The sequence below is a fragment of the Nyctereutes procyonoides genome, unplaced genomic scaffold (assembly GCF_905146905.1).
Source record: "Nyctereutes procyonoides isolate TBG_1078 unplaced genomic scaffold, NYPRO_anot_genome, whole genome shotgun sequence".
NCBI lineage: Eukaryota > Metazoa > Chordata > Mammalia > Carnivora > Canidae > Nyctereutes > Nyctereutes procyonoides.
Window position 1 is genome coordinate 57,375,357 of NW_026575052.1, and position 21,428 is coordinate 57,396,784.

At 43.1% G+C, this 21,428-nt stretch overlaps 1 protein-coding gene across 1 annotated transcript in view; it reads left to right on the top strand.

Moving 5' to 3' along the window:
- ITIH2 (inter-alpha-trypsin inhibitor heavy chain 2) overlaps positions 1-20,772 on the top strand; it is a 42,252-nt gene extending 21,480 nt beyond the window's left edge. Inside the window, exons 15-21 of the mRNA XM_055331797.1 lie at positions 1,361-1,530; positions 4,859-4,996; positions 9,687-9,800; positions 10,197-10,395; positions 10,955-11,127; positions 12,474-12,585; positions 14,247-20,772. Coding sequence (XP_055187772.1) covers positions 1,361-1,530; positions 4,859-4,996; positions 9,687-9,800; positions 10,197-10,395; positions 10,955-11,127; positions 12,474-12,585; positions 14,247-14,394 — 1,054 coding nt within the window. The 3' untranslated portion in view covers positions 14,395-20,772. The remainder of the gene's footprint in view (positions 1-1,360; positions 1,531-4,858; positions 4,997-9,686; positions 9,801-10,196; positions 10,396-10,954; positions 11,128-12,473; positions 12,586-14,246) is intronic.
- The last annotated feature ends 656 nt before the right edge of the window (positions 20,773-21,428 follow it).

A 21,428-nucleotide genomic window follows, 5' to 3' on the forward strand; every position in this document is an offset into this window, starting at 1 on the left:
ACTCCTTTTCCTTTTTTTATTGAGGTCTGACATACATAAAGTGGGTGAAGTGCATGACTTTTAAGAGTACAGTTCAATGAATTCTTATATATGCGTCACCCATGTCATCACCACCTGGATCATTAGAGGCCACTTCTGTCTTCCCTGAAGGGTCCCTTATTCTCCCCACAGAACCCCCACCCCCACCCACAGTGGAAACCACTATCACCATCATTTAGTTTTCTGTGACCAAACGTCTTGTAATGATACAACCCATATTCTTGTTTCTGGCTTCTTTCACTGAACACGGTGTCCATGAGAATCCATCATGTTGCTGGGGGTGTATCAGTAGTTCATTTGCATTTAGTTACTTTTGCAAAGTTTGTAGGCCAACGAGGATTTACGATTATAGTGCCACTGAAGGACATAGCTCTCTCCTCCATCGCTGGCTTCTCAGCTCCCCCCCCCCAAACTGCCCAACATAAGAACTAGGCTTCTAAGCAGTGCCTCGTTCTCTGACCATGAGCAGCAGGACAAGTCGCAGGTGCTGACAAAGAGAACCACCATGCCCAAGCCCCCTCCCACCTACCAGAGCACATTCCCGGGAGGATGGAGCAGAGTCTTCCGAACTAGGTCAGGGAGACATGAAATACGGTGATGGGACCGTACCCACAGAGGAAATCCACGGTGTCCAATTAGGAAGCAGCTACGGGGCTGTAGCGGTGGCTTTCAAGTGAGCGAGAACCATCCCTGCCCCTTTCAGAAGCATCCTGGTGCCTTCACGGCCAAAGTACACATACCCCGTGCCCGGCTGGAGTTAGAGCATAGGGACTTTTAAGAAACAGTCCCTGTAAAACGGATGGGTGGGTGCCGGGGGCTTGGGGGGCAGGACGACCAGGCGTCACACAGGAGACCTTTAGGGCCATGAAGCTGCCCTGCATGATTCGGCAGCAGTGAACACGTGTCATTGTACATGTGCCGGAGCCCATAGAACGTACCCCAAGAGCAGACCCTGATGTAAACCACGGATTTGGTGCTGATGAAAGTGTCAGTGCAGGTTCAGTGGTTGTAACAAATACACCACTCGGGTGGGGGCGGTGTTGATATTGGGGGCGACTGCGGTGTGCGGCGCAGGGAGTACATGGGACATCTCTGTGCTTTCCCTTCAATTTTACTGTGAACCTAAAACCCATCTGAAAAATGAAGTCTGTTTGAAAAAAAAATCCTTAGGATGGCGTGGCTAAATAAAATACCAGCTTCACGGAGCCAGTTAGCGTTCTTGTATCTTGTGGTCCCCAGGGTCCCGGCTGAGCCCCGAATCCGTGGGGCGTGGGCCTGAAGTGCAGTAATGTTCTTGAATTCCTCTATCTCCTAAATACAGAAGTCTGGCTCCTACGGCTGCTAGCAAAAGGAAAATCACAAAAACCATCCTGCAGATGTCTCTGGACCATCACATCCTGACCCCGCTCACCACGATGGTGATTGAGAACGAGGCAGGGGATGAGCGCATGCTGGCCGACTCCCCGCCGCAAGACCACTCCTGCTGCTCAGGTCAGTGCTCCTGGCTGGTGGAGAAATACGACAGGTCAGCTGTATTGTATTGTATTTTTTATTTTTTATTTTTTATTTAAATTCAATTTGCCTGGGATCCCTGGGTGGCGCAGCGGTTTGGCGCCTGCCTTTGGCCCAGGGCGCGATCCTGGAGGCCCGGGATCGAGTCCCACGTCGGGCTCCCGGTGCATGGAGCCTGCTTCTCCCTCTGCCTGTGTCTCTGCCTCTCTCTCTCTCTCTCTCTCTCTCTCTCTCTCTGTGACTATCATAAATAAATAAATTAAAAAAAAATAAATTCAATTTGCCAACATACTATATGAGTACCCAGTGCTCATCCCATCAAGTGCCCTCCTGCATGCCCTTCAGGGGTCAGCTTCCTCAGCCGACTTCAGGGTGCTCCCCCCCTGCCTCTCTCCCCCTGCAGCCCTCCTCGTGCTCCCAGCCCTGTGTCTCCGGGGGTCCGAGCTCTTCCTGTCAATTTACTTCGAGAGAGTCCATTGCTGTGGTCTTAGAACATTTTTGCCCACTTAGCTCCCAGAGGAATTTTGAGGACCTGTGGACCCCTACACACATGCTTAAGTCAACATTGAACCATTTTACACCATGCTTCAGTAGTTGCAATGAATTTAATTTGAGGCATAGTGTAAACATTGACTTTTTTTGTTGTTAAAGATTTTATTTATTTGCTCATGAGAAACACAGAGAGAGAGGCTGAGACACAGGCAGAGGGAGAAGCAGGCTCGCTGCAGGGAGCCCAATGGGGGACTTGATCCCAGGACCCCGTGGTCACGCCCTGAGCCAAAGGCAGATGCTCAACCACTGAGCCACCCAGGCGCCCTACATTAAACTTTTATTTTTATTATTTTATTTTTTTAGACTTTAAAATAAAATTGTTACATCACTGTTTTTAAGTGTACCCAAGGACACGGGATATCAAACTTGGTACTCTCCATCATCCATTAAAAAATAAATGAACAAATTCTGTTTTAATTGCTGGAAATTTTATAGTGTTTTCTTTTCTAGTTGAACTGGTATTTCCATTTCTGGCAGAATCATGTCTCTATGTAATAAATACACTGCTACCCAGGAAAGTCTTTTATTGATCATCCTGCCCTTCTGCAAGAAAAATGTATACAAATTTAAATTTTTTTCAATTTCTTGTGGCCATTAGATTCTGAGTGTTCGAAAAAAATTTTTTTAGCTTTTTATTAAATTTATTTATAATAATAAATAAAATAAATAAAAATAATAAATTTTATTAAATTTGTTTATAAAATTATTATATTATTATAATATATAATATACACATGATATATAATTATTAATATTTAATTTTATTAAATTTATTATTTGTTAAATTTTATTAGATTTTTTTTCTAGAGTTTTATTAAAACTACAAGTAGGGCACCTGGGTGGCTTCATTAGTGAAGCTTCTGCCTGCAACTCAGGTCATGATCTCAGGGTCCTGGGATCGAGCCCCACATCAGGTTCCTTGCTCAGCGGGGCATCTGCTTCTCCCTCTCCTTCTGCTTCTCCCCTTCTTGTGCTCTCTCTCTCTCTCTCAAATAAATAAATAAAATCTTTAACAACAACAACAAAAAACTACCACAAGTAGATAATTGGTCAAAATAGTGTACACCTATTATACATTCAATATCCATAAATAAAATTTTATTGGAAATCATCTTTTAATGAGAAAAAATGTGACAGTGTTTTTTTTCGAGTATCTATGGGTGAATGCTATTTATTAATAGATTGAAAGAGATCAGATTCAGTGTCAATGCTAAAGAAAAAAATTTAGGGGCACCCCTTGGCTCAGTCAATGGAACATGCGACTCTTGGTCTTGGGGTTGTGAGTTCGAGCCCCAAACTGGGTGTAGAGATTACTTAAAAATAAATCTTAAAAAAAAAATCTTTTTTAAGCCTAAGTCTTGATAAATCTTGTTGACACAGATAAGTAGACAGGAATGGAATGAATTTGGTTACAGCAATTGTCACTCATTTATAACGTCTTCAAAGTTATATGCAAACTCACATAGGATGTAGTATTCAAAAATTATTTTTAATGATCTAACGCATGACAGCTCACAACCTACTTCAATTCTGCTTAAAGCAAAGAACTGGAAATTGTCTGATTTGCAAACCAATCTGTTTTCCTGGCAATGGATTGGAGTCATTGCATTTTTCGGCACTACACCAATTTTCCCCAGAGGATTTTGGTGAGAGAGCAAGCCTTTCACTTCTAAACTAGGATAAAGAGTTTTCTTAGGAAAAGTGTATGTGGAAGCCGAGAACCTCAAAATTGTCATAAAAGCCACCCATGATTTCTGTGTCCTGTGGAAAGTCATAAGGTGTGCCCAGGGGCCCATGTACCAAGTTTAAAAGATATGGCTCATCACCTTCTTTCTGCCCTCGCTTTCTTAGGGACTGTCCTGCTGAAACACAGTGCTGACAATGGCCTGCATACCCCGGAGGGAACACTTTACACATTATCATTTTGTGCAAGTGACACGCCAGCTTTACTGCAACGATCCAGGGTTCAAGGAACTCTTACCTCTGGGTGCTAGTTGTAACAGCCTGGGTGCCACAGCTAAATTTATCTCAGGAGAAACTCACCCTAGATAAACTGGCATTTATAAGTGATTTTAATGCCTAGGTGAACTGCCATTTGTTTTCTCAACAACAAGAAGGCTGTATATCGGAAAGTAAAATGGACTTTGTTTCCTTTCTTTTTTTTTTAGGTTTTATTTATTTATTTGAGAGAAAACAAAAAGAGAGAAAGAAAGAGAGAGAGAGTACAAGTGGGGGGAGCAGAGGCAGAGGGAGAGGGAGAAGCAGACTCCTTATTGATCAAGGAGCCCAGTGTGGGGCTCGATTCCAAGACATTGAGATCATGACCTGAGCCAAAGGCAGATGCTTAACCAACTGAGCCACCCAGACACCCCTAAACTGAACTTTTTGTAACCAGAAGGGGAAACTACTTGGTTGAGAAACTCAGTTATTTAGATAGTTGTTTGGTGAGGAAATAGGAGCAGATCCAGGCAGAGACAGACTATAATCCAGGACTTCTCCAGGGGCTGCTGTGGACAACCTTCTCCAGCCTCCGTGGGGCAGTTCCTAGAGCCCCAGTCCCAGACTCTTCAGAGAACCCTATGGCAGGCCCATAAAGACAGAAGGAGCTGGAAGAGAGAAAATTCTGGAACAAAATTAATGAGAGAAAACCTTAGCTGAGAACACAGGGTCTGCATAAAACAAATTCTTGAAGTTGTAAGAAATCTCTCTGGAAAAGTAAGCTTGGAAACTAACAGAGACAGGTTTTTCCACACAGGTGCCCTGTATTATGGCAACAAAGTTGCTTCGAATTCAGTCCCATCTTGGGTCAACCCTTCCCCAATGCCCAGGATCCCAATGCCAGTGCTGGGAGCTCAAGTGCTGGAGGCCACACCTCCCCCACATGTGATGAGAGGTAAGAGACCTTTACCACTGCTTTCAAGTCCTGCTCCCAATCGGATCACAATCCTGTGGAGCATATACATACATTCGAGAGGTCCTGGTAAACCAGATGACTTTTATGGGCATGGTTGACCTCCAGTGAAAGAAGACAGTTGTGTGTGTTCGTCAGCTTGGGTCGCCATACCCAGAGCCCCTAGTTGGGCAGTCTAAACAACAGACGTTTATTTGTCACTATTCTAGAGGTAGGGAAGTCCAAGACCATCGTGCCAGCTAGGTCAGCTCTCCGTGTCTCTTCTCATCGGGGCACCAATCCCATCCTGGGGACCCCACCTCCAAACATCATCCTGTTGGTGGTTAGGGCTCCTATGTACGAATTTTGGGGGTACAACTGGGTCCATACCACTCCATCTCCAACTGTATGATGTGAACCCTCTGGAACGGAAGGGATGCTCTTTCTCATGCTGGGTGGGCCAATGGGGTATCAATGCAAAGAACATTCTCTTCAGAGATTGCGTGTGAACTTACTAAGTTACTTCATGTTGCTGCACATTGCAAGTAGGCATAACTATACTTACGCAGCCAGGTTGTTGACACCGTGTGAAGCCATCTGAAAGGGCTAGCACATTAGAGCTGATACATAAAGGCTATTATTAAGGATCAGAAGCCATAAATTTTGCCATAAAAATGACTTTAATGTTGTTTCCTATTGTTTTTCTCTCCTTCCAAATCTGGCATTTGCCACCTTTCCCCACAGAGGTGACGGCTGCCTGGCAATCAGCTAGCGAGTGTAGAAAGCCTGTGCACTTCCTCCCCTTTCTTTTTTTCTTAGAAAGGAGTACATTTCAACAATCAGAGAGACAGCACATCCCTCTCCCTGTGGGAAGGTCCAGATAGGGGGCTCGATTGGGGTGGTTTGAAATTTCAATAGCAGAGTAGCTCCCGATGTCCCTGGACATGTGCAGCTTTTCTAGACTGCCTGGGATGCAGACTTTTTTAGCAAGAACATTTCTGACTGTCGGAATGGATTTCTCAAGACTATATACCCACCACTCCCTGAAACCATATTGTAACAGAGAAAATGTAGCGGGGACATCGAATCTATTTGTAGAGTGAGTGCATCTCTCCCCCCAACCACCCTCTATGGCTTTTCTCTAAAATGACTATTCGTGGGCCCAAAGTGATTTGCTTCTTCGCTCTTCCATCAGGAGCAGTGCTTCTTCCAGAGGCCCCTCCATTGCCCTCCCCAGCACGTCCAACAACAGGGCCTGAGGAGGGACTCTGCCCCAAGCTTTCAGTTAGCAGTGCTAACTTGACAACACAGCACGCATGGGGAGGGCAGCCGTGTGAAAGGTTACAGTGCTGACGAAATTGCCATCTTTACCCTGTCGAGTGGCTCTCAGAGCAAGAGACAGGGCGTCGGAATACATGAAATTTGAAAGAATATTATTTAACCTTGTTAGAAAATGATTATTTGGGCTGCATACTAAAGAGAGAGTAAGAATAACAAAATTTGTTTGCTTTTGTTCATTCTTCTAAAAGCACCTATGGCAGGTGCACAAGCCGCTCACACTATTGCTTTGCAAAACAAAGCTTCTGTGGAAACACGGAGAGAGAAAGCTAACTTCGTTTTCAATATTCTTTCCAGTATGAATGTAGCGGTTCCTCCGGGTGTATGTAGTCACCCTTATGATGCAGTCAAAGGGACAAGGTCTTGAGAGTCCAAGAGTTCTGGGGTCAAACTCTGCCCACGTGACAGGGGGACCCAGGCTCTGGAACCCCCCTGGGGTCTCAGTGAGCCCACCTGTAAAATGGAGCTGGTGATAAATTGCAGAGTGGTTATAACGTTGGTTCCTGGTTCCTCATAGAGACTCATTAACCCCCGGTCCTCAGGAACCTATGAAGTCATCACAGAGTCCTCAATCTACCCTCAACCTGTTCTAAATGTAAGGCCGCACAGACTCCCCTAATTTGATGTATCATTTCTGCTGCCTAGAATGATATCAAATCAGTATGGCAGCACTGATTTGGGATTACTCACCAGCAGTCTGATTAGTGGGATTTTGGTAAAATTAAAATGGCAAAATCAATGATTATCTTTAATAAGAGCAATATCCTTCAAAAAAATTTCAAAACACTATATTTATGTAAAGGAAGAGGTTACCTTAACAAAATTATTTGGGGGGTGGGGGGAGGAAATGAAAACCTTTGTTCTGTGTTTTAATGATGCCCTCTAGTGCCCAGCTCAACACAAAATCAAATAACCAAGTATTTATTGACCTCATAGCAAGAGTTTAGTGGTGTGAGGGGTGCAAAGAAGTACAAGATCATATTCCTGCTCTGGATTAGCTTATCTTACATTTCGTGTTCCAAAACACACACTTGAAAATGAATGAGCGTATCGGAGTGGGTGGGACAGTGGACTTGTCATCGGACAGCTTGGCTTTGGTCATAGCTCTGCCACTTACTAACAGGTCACCTGTCCTCTGCGAGGATACGTGAGGATTTGAGTTGATGTTTGCACGGGGCTTCGCGATGCTATCTAGATCACGGCAGCCTCTCAAGGAGTGGAAGCCTGCTCTTCCAGTTTCATTCTGGAAACACAAGCACTGCAGTTCCTACCATACAGACCTTCCTCTCTCCACTGCCTTCGACGGCCGAGGCTGGAAGCCTGGCAGTGCTGAAGCATGCCTCTGCGCTCAGATCCTATCACCTGTCTCTGGATTTTTCCCTCCTGCACCCATCCCATTTCCCATTGAATCTACTGTCTCTTGCCTGGGTTACTGCTGTGCTGGCTGCTAACCGATCTTCTCACGTCCATGTTCCAAGACTTAATTTATACCTTGACAAGTGATTTCCCTGAAATCAAATCATGTCATATTTATTTTCAAAAACTTCACGTAGTTCCCAACTTAGAGCTCCATTCCTTGGCGCCATGCTCCATCTCCATGACCCCCTTTTCAGTCTTTTCCTCCATTCCTTCCAGAACCCATCCCTTGGTTACACTGAGCTACTTTGCACACAAATCACCAACATTTATACCTCCAAGCTGTGTCTTGTTCTGTGCACTCAGAATAAAATCTGTCTCTCCCGTGTCTCTTGCCTTTCCCAGCTTCGAGACGCTTTGTGCGAACCCCTTCACAAGGCCTTTCGCAGCTGGCCAGGTGGGGTCAGTCACCGCTTCATCTTTACCCTCAGGATGTTCCGCTTGGGCCATTGTTGTGTCATTTATTTTATTCTCTGACCTCAGTGGTTGTGTCTATCTCTACGAAAGAAAAACTACTAAGGAAACCAATTATTCACGATATTCGTTAGACATGCACCGTCACAAAGACTTTACTCAAGGGAGTGGGGGGGGGCGTCCCCATGGGCATGAGGACCCCCATCACAGGGCCTTGCTGTTGGGTGGGGAAGATTGGGCTCAGCTCCAAATACAGCATGGCACAGTGGGAGTTTATAGACAAAAACAGGGGGGAGGCTGTGGGTGGAAAATCACTAAGAGGAAACATCAGGAAGAAGGAGGATTCTGGCCAAACCCATCCAACAGGATTCTTGCAGAAGGCAGTCAGGATATCAGATGTCACCTGGAGGGCATTGGGGGATGAGGAGCCCACTATATCAAGGGGATCAATATGGAGGGTGGAGATTCTAGGTAAGCCAAGCTACTAGGATTCTTGCTAAACCTGGACAATGCAGGGGGTCTTGGGTGGCTGAGTCAGTGAATCGTCTGGCTTCAGCTCAGGTCATGATCTCAGGGTCCTGGGATGGAGCCCCACATTGGGCTCCCTGCTCCACAGGGAGTCGGCTTCTCCCTCTCCCTCTGCTCCTCCACCTGCTTGTGCACTCTCTCATTCTCTCTCTCTCTGTGTCAAATAAATAAAAGTCTTAAAAAAATTGATCTGTTAAAAAAAATTGGAAAATACAGAGACAGACATGCAAGTCCAAAAGCTGAGGACTAATTGAAAAGGTCGGGGGAGCCTAAGCAAAGTTTGATCAAGGAGAGAATCTTGGTCACTCTTTCATTAAATTATGACTTTCTTGAAGGTCTTATAAATAAGACCATGACTTATGTATAGGTACATCAAACATTGCCTGATTCAGTGCTTTGGACAGAGTTGGGTTTTTTTTCCTCATTAACTCTCTGTTGAATGATTAAACAAACAAATAAGAAATATCAGCCAGAATAAGGTCATCCAGTAGCAAAGGAGCTCTTTGTTGAGTGTACCTTGATGCTTCATTGCTCTTGGAATTGATTAATATCAATCTATATGCCAAAAAATAATATTATGTCGCCTTTATTTTTATGTATTGTCTGTAGCTACTCAAAACGTACATATTTTTATCTATCTACATACAACACTCGCGTATACATGTAAATATGTGTATATACATAGAGTGTATGTGTGCTTTTCTTATTGTGTCTTATTTATTTACTCTTTATCTCTAGCCTAGATCATATGTGATAGCTTCAGAATAAGTATACCCTATATTTGTAAAATAACTTAAAACTCTTAACAGAAGCTTCATGAGGAAGGGACAATGGGGACGGACCACTAGGCCCCGAAGCTCTAGAACAGAACCTGGCATCTAGTAGAAGCATTGTAAATATTTGTTAAGTTAAAGATGTTCAGGAATAAAGTGCTTGCTCCATGTCACCTTCCTTCTTATGATTTTGTTTGATTTCACTTTCTCTATATGTTTTCCAGTTGAAAATGACCCACACTTCATCATTTACCTGCCAAAAAATGAAAAGAATATTTGTTTCAATATTGACTCAGAACCTGGAAAAATTCTCAACCTTGTTTCTGATCCAGAATCAGGTAAAATAAAAATATACTATATTTGAAATAGGCAATTTATCACTGCCATCTTTCACTGTCGTACCTGGGATTTCTTTCCTTCCCACCTTAATAGGAGTCCTGTACTTCTCAAACCCTGACAGTTAGTGAGAATGAATTATAAACATTCCTAAGGGAATTAGAATAGCTAAGAAACTGAGTATGAACTAGCAGATCTTATTGTGATATAATTCATTTAAAGTATGATGAGACATAATAACAAAGTGAGCATGGCATAGGAAAAAATGTAAGTCCTGAAGCAAAAAAGATAATAATTTTCCCCTATTGTCCAGTTTTATAAATTTGAGTTATGGTGCCCCAATGTACAAAAACATGGTGCACAGAGAGAGAGAAAAAACAGCATGTTTTCTTCCACAGGGATTTTGGTCAATGGAGAGCTCATTGGTGCCAAGAAACCCAAGAATGAAAAACTCCGCACCTATTTTGGAAAACTGGGATTTTATTTCCAACGTGAAGACGTGAAAGTAGAAATCAGCACTGAGACCATCACCCTGAGCCGGGGCTCCCGGACGTCTGTCCTGTCCTGGTCTGACACAGCTCACGTCATTAATCACAGGCGAGTACAATCACATCCGGATTCGGGCCTGTCCTCCACGTGAGACTGTGTGAATAAATGCAGAAATCTCTGATAAAAACATAGAACTTACCATCGTGGTTTTAAATGTGAAGTTGAGGTTCAGGAAGAATTTTGTGACCTACTGCCCAGTCCCTGGCCGCAGAGTCCACGTCTTTTGGCCACCGAGTGTCTCAGTGCCAGCTGAGGCCTGGCGTGTAGTAAGGGCTCAGTAAATACATGTTGGATAAGTGAATGAACCCAACAAAAACCCCCAGCCAACTGCCTGTCGGGGCATGCCCAGAACACCAGGATTGCGTCTTATGAGTCATGGTTTCCTGTTATTACCTGTTAATTGTTTTTATACAAACATCTAAATGGATTGAATTCCAGAGCTGGGAGTGAAAACAGCATTCTGTGGCAAAAATGTTGTAGAGAGAGGGCTTCGTGTGCTAGTGGGACTGCCCAGGACGGGATGGCGAGCCCGTGTTCACGGCGGGAGGAATGGGTTCCTAAACAGTGTGTTCTGGAAACGCTGACTCCATGTTGGTTTTCACACCAGGGTGCTCGTCTCTGTGAAGAAAGAGCAAACTGTGACCATCACCCTGGATAAAGACATGTCCTTCTCTGTTTTACTCCATCGCGTTTGGAAGAAGCATCCAGTCAATGTAGACTTTTTGGGGATCTACATTCCCCCCACAAACAAGTTTTCACCTAAAGCTCACGGACTCATAGGTACAGTGTTTCGCGACCACCTGGCAAGTGGGGGGCCGCTTGGTCTCGAGCAACTTTGGAGGGTAGAACTTGGGCAAGTGACTGGGGCTCAAAGGACAGGTTGGGGCCATGCTCTGTGCCTGGCTCTTGATTTACACCAGTGACTAGGCCACACCTGGGCCAATGCTGTTGGGGCCAGAAATGTTTACTGTCACTCAGATTCCCCTAGAAACAAGGCCTGTGATGCAGGGCCTCGGAGGGAGGGCAGGCTCTAGTTTGGAACTCAAAGCAACAGGTTTAGGCCAGAGCCTCTGTGGTTTCTGTAGGACAAGGTAGGGTGAGGTGGTTCCAGGTTGGCTAGCCTGCAACATCTCGGCAGGCTTGGGGCTCTAGGGTGGCCTCTGCTCACCTGGCTCCTGGCCCTGGAATGGCTTCCAGGTCACGCAGGCCAGCTAGAAGAGGTCTGGCTTGCTCTGGTCTGAGTCCTCTGCTGTCTTTCAGAATCAGCTAGCTCTGGGAGGGGCAGTCTCTCCCCACCTGGTCAGGGTTTTTGATGTCAGATCATAATACATGGGGACACCTGAGTGGCTCAGTGGTTGAGCATCTGCCTTCGGCTCAGGGCCTGATTCTGGGGTCCTTGGATCGAGTCCCCACTTCAGCCTCCCTGCAGGAAGCCTGCATCTCCCTCTCCCTATGTCTCTGCCTCTCTGTGTGTCTCTCATGAATAAATAAAATCTTAAAAAAAAATCATAATACACAAAGGATAACAAACATGATTTGTACAGCCCAGCAGAGCCATGCAGGGTGACTCAGGGATCCTCTAGCCAAGACTGTTGGCTGTTGCAGGTGAGGTTTTCCCAGAACCAGGATTTCATCCTCACACTCTGGGCAACTTTGAGCCACAGGATACACTTTCAGTTTTATGCTGGAGATTTTTTTTCTAACTGAACAGGTAAACTGGTTTGGGAAGCCTATGATAACAAGCAAGGCGTCTAGGTCCTCTCTCCCTGCTTTCTAAGGAATGGTTCCAGTTTCAGCATGTGACATCACAAACTTGTCTCTGTGATTAGCTTAATGTGGCAGGTGCTTACCTATACCTCCCCACCCTAGCACCGGGGCGTTCTTGTCTACTTCTCGTCCAGTAGGTCAGCCTTGTATGTCAGATGAATGTAGGGCTAGCGGCCCAGCATCAATCTTGGGAAGGACCCATCCCTCCCATTGCTCTGTCCTTCTCTTAATATGTCTTTCTACCCCAGAAATTCTGGAGGGAGGACCAAAATGAAGCCGGGGTCAAATGATGATGAGGCTGTTTTAGTTATTTACCCTTGGGTTCCGCACAAATCGGTGTCTGCACTTTGTTTCGCTAGGCCAGTTCATGCATGAGCCAAAGATCCGTATCTTCAATGAACGACCCGGAAAGGACCCCGAGAAGCCCGAGGCGAGCATGGAAGTGAAGGGACATACGTTGATTGTCACCAGGTAGGTCATGGATGCATACAACAGTAACGGAGAGCGCTTTTACCAGGATTAAACTCACCCAGTGACACCGAAGCAAGGAAAGCTCTTGCAAGTGTTCCCTGTGTCACACAGAACAGCTCATCAGGAAGGGACACATCCACTACGGTTGCATAAGGACGCTGCAGGCAGGCCAGCTTCACTGCTCTTGGCATTTGACGGCACCTACTTGTCTAGCTAGTCCTTATTTGCAAGAGCCCTGGTCATAAGCTAGATTACTGAGAAAGCTGATCGAAGGAGGAAATTGTAAAAACACCTGTCAACCAGGGTGCCTGGTGGCTCAGTTGGTTGAGCGTCGTCCGACTCTTAGTTTCAGCTTGGGTCCTGAGATCGAGCCCTGAGTCAGGCTCTGGGCTCAGCTAGCTTGGAGGCTGCTTGAGATTTGCTCTCCCCCTGCCCACCTTTCTCAAAATAAATAGTAAAATAAATATTTAAAAAAAATACCCGTGAACCATAGAGCTAGAGAATGAATGTATATGTTTAGGTAAGACTGGAGTCTTCTTCCTGAGTATGAATCTAAAGAATACATTTCTGTGTAGCTTTTCTCACACAAGCCCTATCTGCGTGCTTCACTCTGAAGTGAGAATTGCAGATTGCAAAGCATTCTCAGTGTAACATTCGTATGGGTCTTTTCAGTTTCTCCTAATCCTCTACAGCAGTTTCCCCTGTGCTGATAGCATTTTAAAGCAGAGTTTTTTTTCTGGATTTTTTTTTTTTTTTTTTTTTTTTGCGTTTTAAGAGTTTTCACAATGCAATCCACTTAGCTCTATAAGAAATGACTTTCTTTGCACACGGATGTCATTGGCTTCCACGTAAGTATGCAATGACATTGCGGTGCTAATTAAGTCCGACGTACCACCACAAATAGATTCGGGAAGTAAAATGATGAACTCTTAGTGAGGATGCCAGTCACCTGGCTCCAGCTGACTGGAGACCAGTGAGTTACCAATGGGCGTCAGTGAGCATATTTGAAGAGGAAATGGTGAGCACAGTTAATCACAGTACTTATCTGAGATTTGTAAACGCTCATCGGCCATCCTCCAATGACAAAGGTAAATGATGGGCCTCAAGTTCAGGGACTGCAAGCACCTTGTGATGCAAAATACTTGAAAGATCGTGAGTGACAATACACCCTATGCCTTTTTAATTCATTGGCTTGTCCTTCACATGAAAGGCATGAATTTCTCAGAAAGAGCTGGCATCGCCCTTAGATAGAACACTCACCTGCCCAGGGAAGGTGAGAGGCATCTCAGATTCGTCCTGCAGGTGACACGTGCAGTAGGCCCACAGCACATCAGCGTTTGGGTCCCACCTTCTTTCCGCGTGAAAGTTAATTTGCACTCTTCACCTTGCTGGAAAAATCTGTATCGGCACATCTCCAAAGGGTTATTTGAGCGATCTAAGGATACACTGCTGATTCTCTGCTCTTCCAACACCAAGCCCCAGAGAATGATGTTCAGTACAGCTTGGGGAGAAGAGATGGGTTGGGGCAAGCAGAAAGGGTGCAAGAAGGTCGCAATGAACCGCAAGGCAGGGGTGGGGGTGGGGATATGTCTCCTTTCCAGACATGCAGGCTGGCCAAGCCTTGGTCTGTGCTCTAACCATATACACCATTTCCCTTGCAGAGGTCTGCAGAAAGACTACCGAACAGATCGAGTGTTTGGAACAGACGTCTCCTGTTGGTTTGTGCACAACAGTGGGAAGGGTTTCATCGATGGACATTACAAGGATTACTTTGTGCCTCAGCTTTATAGCTTTCTCAAAAGGCCTTAAAGATTGATAGCTTTGGAAATTATCTGTTGTATGTATGGCTTTTCCCTGCCACTCCTGCAGTCATTCTTCAGTCCAGATAATTAAAAAACTAACCAGACGTCATGGTGGTTTTATAAAACCTGTTAATTACATCTGAAGAAAATAAATACTTTGCAAAGAAGATCTAGGATTTTGTTGAGTTTTCCGATGTTGAGATGTGCTGATCAAGGTCATGCAAAGGAAAGCTGCTTTGGTGAGTCAGACTGGCATCCAGACACAGCCTGAAATTTGGCATTTACTGTGATGATCTCATTATTCTCAAGGGTCAGGTAGGCTGAGTACATTCTTATGCTGTCAGGTACATGGGATGTTCCTTTCGGAGAAGGTTATTTGGCGAATATTGAGTAAGAACGTGGAGGTTACTTGATCTTAATTGTTCTGTGGCTGTAAATACCAAGGCCCTGTCACCAGTTCTTGGGAGAGACTCGCCACGGTACCTGGGATGGCCCAATATGGTTAGCCAAGATTCCTTCGACAGCCTTGGCTTTCCTTTTTCGTCTATGAAAGCCTATGTAAGTCAGGGTGCTCCAGAGAAACAGAAATGTATACATATAGGGAGAGAGAGAGTTATTACAACAAATTGTTCACATTGTTATATAGGCTGGTAGCGTCCAACCTGCAGGCTGGGCTGCCTGATGGCTCAGGAGACCCAGGGAAAACCGATGTTTTTGTTTGAAGGCCATTAGGCAGGAGGTATCCGTGTTGTAGATGAAATTCACAGGCAGTTAGAGTTCTGTCTTTGCAGGGGGAGGATCATCCTTTTTGTTCTATGCAGGCCTTCAACTGATTAGATGAGGCCCACTTAGAGAAGGCCATCTGTTCTATTCAGTCTAGAATTTAAGCGTAAAATTCACCCCAAAAACACCTTTGTAGAAACACCCCAAAATCATGTTTGACCAACTCTGTGGGTGTCCCATGACCCAGCCAAGTCGCCACACATAAAATAAACCACTGCAAGGCCTTAGCTCACCAACCTCTTTCTGTTCTCAAAGCCATTCTCCAAATAAGATATACTACAGAGGGGTAGGCACCTGCCTCTTAAATGACAATCTCCCCTAACAGTCCTGCCTCCCTGACAGGCCACCTCCGAGATTGTGGTGCTCCCCAATTCTGCACATATTTAAAATCGCTCCGGACATTACCTCACATGGCTAATTGCACCCAGTGTTGAGTTACTATAAATTCTGAGACCATCAGAGTTCCAAATTCTCTGGAAGCCACACGTTTCACTCAGATTTAATGATTCTGAACACAGAGGCTTCCTGAGTATTCCTTGCGGACCTTTTGCATTTAAGCAACTCCTGAGACTAATGCCATTTACATTTTAAACCCTGTACGATTAGACTTTGTTTCAAAATAATTTTAATGAGCAAGTTATGTCCTCACAAAAGGCTAATGACGTTTAAAAGGCAGAATAAATAAACAAGTAATCAACTTCATTATGTCTGCATGAATATGGTGGATCTTGGCGGTATGGTGCAAATCTGAGTCATTGTAAAGTCTGTACTTTCCATAAAAATCAATTCCTAGAATTAGGATACATTTTCAAAGGCCAAAGTGGTAAAACTGTACTTAAAAAGATGTTTAAAGGTACATTTTTATGAAGCTTTCTCTCCACAATTGGTAGAAGTCATTTTTATTTTAGAAAGTACACAACTCTCTTTTTGTATACACCCGACCTCTATTTGAAAAATCAAATGATTATCTTTTACCTTACTTGTAAAATATTAAAGAAATGTGGTATTTCTCAGGGCTGAAGAGGTAAACAGCCTTTCAGCTTCATCTATGATTACCAACAATACATTAAAAAAAAGTCTGTATCCTTCCCACTTTCTACTTCAAAAATGATCTTAAAATGCTCATATTAGGGATCGCTGGGTGGCGCAGCGGTTTAGCACCTGCCTTTGGCCCAGGGCGCGATCCTGGGGACCCGGGATCGAATCCCACGTCGGGCTCCCGGTGCATGGAGCCTGCTTCTCCCTCTGCCTGTGTCTCTGCCTCTCTCTCTCTGTGTGTGACTATCATAAATAAATAAAAATTAAAAAAAAAATAAAAAAAATGCTCATATTAGCACAAACTTCAAAAGTGGGTTCATATCATTAATTCTGTTACTTGGTGAAAAAATTGGTCAAAATTTAGACTTTAAAACTTTTATACCTTTAAGACTTTTATACCTTTAGATACATAAGTTTAGTTTGATTCCTAGTACTTTACATGTGCTTTGTAGTTTTGAAAATAATAATGATGATCTTGGGCTGTGCATTTATATGCAGGATGTTGAACAAGAGTTCTATCAAATAAACTAGATTTAAAGTCAAATCCATGTTATTAAATTATCAAAACTTTTATTAACAGCTGGTGTTTTGAATAATAAAACTAAACTTGCATTAATACTGCCCACGTGTCCCCATTGAGACCAGTAATATGCCTTCTCAGTATCATTAGAGTTACAAATGGATAATCAATTTTGAATTTCAAATGAAAGAACTAAATTAACAGGGATAGTTGGAAAGGAAGAAACTCTTCCACTGTCTACCTCTTGATTAGTTTCTGAAAGTATTATGCTTTCAGCAATAAAGGAAAACAACCTGACAATTACCTATATTATGTTTGCTTGTTCTTTGGAGCACTTTGCAACCCACTGGGAATTGGTCAGTATTTAATTTTGTATGTAGTAATGGTATCCACCTTAAACCTCATCTAGAGTATCACAGGCTGTTATCTGTCATAGATATTTATCATCTAGCGTAGCTTCAAAGCTCTTCATAAATATAAATCTAAACAGTTTCCATTAAACCAAGCAAATATATACATCTTATTGTCAGGGAAATGAGAGCCTGTGTTTGAAAAAAACCAGCATCTCTGCCATAAGTTTATATGTTTGGTTGTGTTTTTAAATTACTGAAAATTAATAAATTTTCTAAGAGCTGGATAATTGGTAAATCAAAGAAATAACTGGAAAAAAAGGAAATTAAAGATCATCTCCTATGTGTCGTAAAAATGAACTAAGAATCAGGAACTATTTTAGTACATACTGATATGAGATCTTACACAAATCATTCTGCATGCTTTAAAGGATCACTTAATACCATATAAAGTAGCATTTTCTCTTCAGCCTTTTCCTAATTGAAAGAGATAGAAGTCACTCCAAAGACCCTGTAAGATCAGAGTAGAAGTTACCTGGCTGCCTGCATACATAAAAACGTTTAAATAATGTTCATATATATGCTGGATACATAAAAATGATGTAAAAATTTAGTATTATTAAGACTTTTTCACACTGGCCAACTCTATACTGGTGACTTTTTCTGGAATATCCATGTGGGAGAAAGAAAAATGAAGGATGCTTCCTTTTAACAGTATAATGATTCAGTTATCCACTTAACGTTTCTAGGGGTACTTCGTCAACTCTAAAACCAACTCAAGGCTGATTCATATTCTAATCCTTTGAGTCTATTTTAGCAAAGTAGGAACTGAGGTATATCCTGTTACCAGTTAATGGTCTCTTACTAAGGCCCAGCAAAGTTAGGGGGGATTTTTAAGTAGCTGCCCCAGACTATCAAGTTTCTTTTCATTGGCCAATCCTTTCACTTGAGTATCAGTTCACTGAACATTGTCAATTTCTAAACAACGCACCTTGGGTCTACACCCACTTCTCACATCTCCAGTACCCACTACAATGGCTAGCTAACTTACGGGAGGTACTCGGTACATGTTTGTTGGATAAATTTACTCAAGTATGAAAGCAAAAATGGATAGACAGAAGTAGACAGGAGAAAAGCAGCAGAGAAGGCAATAGGATCCAATGGCGTGCCCAATGAAGAAAACTCAGGGAATCTGGTTTCCCAAGACACTATTGAGATAATTTGATATGACCTCAATTGATATGATGAAAAGTAGCTTTCAAAAAAAAATAAGAAGAGAAGCCACACATACTGGGAAAAAAATGTTTGCAAAAGACATATCTTATAAAGGCCTGGTATCCAAAATACACAAAGAACTTTTAAAACTCAACAATAATGGGGCACCTGGATGGCTCATTTGGTTAAGCTTCTGCCTTCAGCTCAGGTCATATTCCTGGGGTCCTGGGATAGAGCCCCATGTTGGGCTCTATCCTCTCCCACTCTTGCTCCCCCTGCTAGTGCTCTCTCTCTGTCAAAGAAATAAAAATCTTTGACCAGGAAAAGCCCCACAAAAACTCAGTAAGAAAATGAACCCAATTAAAAAATGGGCAAAAGACTTAGACACCTCACCAAAGAAACACAGATGGCAAATAAGCACATGAAAAGATGTTCCATGTTATATGTCAATAGGGAATTGTAAATTTAAATAACAATGAGATACCACTACACACCTATCAGAATGGCAAAAAATCACCCTCACAACACTAAATGCTGGAGAGGATGTGGAGCAACAGGAGCTCTCAATCACTGCTGGTGGAAACGCAAAATGGCGCAGCCACTTTGGAAGACAGTTTGGCATTTTCTTATAAAAGTAAACATACTCTTACCATATGATCCAGCAATTGCACTCCTTGGCATTTACCCTGAATTGAAAACCTGTCCATATAAAAACTATGCATGGATGTTTATAGCAGATTTACTTATAATCCACAAAATCTAGAAACAACCAAGATGTCCTTCAGTAGGGGAAATGCATAGCTTGTGGTATGTCCAGAAATATTATCCAGTGCTATAAGGAGATGAGCCATGAAGCCATGAAGAGACATGGAGAAACTTTATGTGCATATTTCTAAGTGAAGGAAGTCAATTTGAAAAGATTGCATAGGATTCCAACCATATGACATTACAGAGAAGGCAAAACTAAGGAGATAGGAAAAAAAATTAATGATTGCCAAGGGGTTGAAATGGGGGGAGAGAGGGATGGACAGCAGAGCACAGAAGATTGTTAGGCTGGTGAAACTATTCTGTATAACACTATAACGGTGGCTACATTTCATTATCAACGTGTCCAAATCCACAGAATGTACAATACCAATAGTGACACAAATATAAACTAAGGACTTTGGATGAGGACGATGTGTCAATCATTATCATAGGTTTATTATAACTAATGTGCCACCTGGGCGGGGGATGTGAATAGTGAGGGAGGTTGTGCATGGATGGGGATAGGGGATTGATGTGAAATCTCTGTACCTTCTGCTGAATTTTGCTGTGAGCTTAAAATTGCTCTGAAAAAAAAAAAAGTCTGTGTAAAGAAAAGTAGCTTGCAATGCTTTGAAAAGAAAAAAAAGTCCATATGAAACTTGATATTAGGTGTCTGCAGCCACTTTGTGTAATGTAACCACTACTGGCCTCTTAAGAACTTATAGGGAAAAACGTCCTGTCGCCTAGAATCATATTTTTGTACTTCAGATTTTTGAAAGTTAAGAGCTACCTCGATTATGCTACTTATTTTCATTCTGAGATAATTTCAGGAATATTTTGGGGAAAATAGTTAAAATATGGGAGGTAGGGAGGAAACATTTTTTCCTATGAAGAAAACCAGGGAGGGGATTCCAAACTTAGAGATCTGGGGGAGGACACATGTGAAATCTGTCATGGTTTACTAATATTATTATCGGGGAGAACCATTCTCCCTCCTGAAACTCTCCAGGCCAGGCCACAGATGTGTGTCTCCATTACTGAATCAGTGCCCACCACATCTGACACTATGTATTCTCTGTAGTTCTCACAACCCTGCTGGGATGCTTTTTTTTTTTTTTTTTTTGACAATTAAAACATTAAAAACACTGAAATTCAAGAACATGATCATTTCTAAGATGACATAGCTGGTGAGCAGAACAGCCAAAATGCTACTGGAAGCCTGCTCAACTCCAAAACTCAGCTCCTTTTCATGTTCCTATGCTGTCAAGTTAGTTCAGACACACTTGAATTCATCCTGAAGTCGTGTTGGTAAAAGGTATCGGGATCATCCCCTTACTATTTCTTATGCTGTCTTCTGTTTGTTTCCCAGCACATATTCTCCTACTTTCTGACAAGAGAATTTATCGCCTCTCCCTGTGGCTAAGTCCAAGACAGATGGCCTAGAGGCTGGAACACAACCCAAGTCTGGCCAATCAGGATAGTCCAACCCTTGCATTTGGAGTGATTTGTCCCAGTGTGGACCAGTTAAACCTCAATTCTGATCTTCTGTTTGAACTGTGGGAGAGAGACTCCTGGGTGGCTCAGTGGTTGAGCATCTGCCTTTGGCTTAGGTCATGATCCCCGAGGTCCTGAGATCAAGTCCCACATTGGGCTCCCCATAAGGAACCTGCTTTTCACTCTGCCTATGTCTCTGCTTCTCTCTGTGTGTGTCTCATGAATAAATAAATAAAACCTTAAAAAAAAAAAAAAAAAAAAACTGTGGGAGAAAAGTAAGATGTGAAGCCAGGGATACACTTCCTGGTGTGAGGGACTGAGAGTGGAGCCAACACAGAGAAAGGAAGAGTGGTAGAGACCAAGCCCTGATACTCTCTGAACCCTACTGGAAGCTAAGGTCCGCTCCTTTTGTCATGTGAACTGTACATTTATTTTGTTAAATTCTTTTTCATAATCCAACTATGAGGTGCATTTCCTTTCTTTGGCATCCCTTTGGCTCTATAATTTAAAAATGTATAGTTTCACATTGTTGATGGGATTGTAAAATGGACTGCTCAAAATGTTAAACATGGTATCATGAGTTACAGGAAACCTCAGCGACTCCATCCCCAGGCGCTGAAAACGTATGTCCACAGAAGACCTGGTACATGAAAGTTCAGATAGCAGCATTGCTCACAACAGGCCAAAGCAGAAACAGCCAGAATGCCCATCAACTGACAGATGGATTTTAAAAGTGTGGCCTACCCATATGGTGGACTACGGTGCAGCAGGGAAGAGGAGGGAAGTACTGATCTGTGCCCGGATGTGGATGGTCCTAGAAAGCATGATGCTGCATGAAAGAAGTTCATCATAAAAAGACTATAGGTTGTACAATTCCACTGATGTGAAATGCCC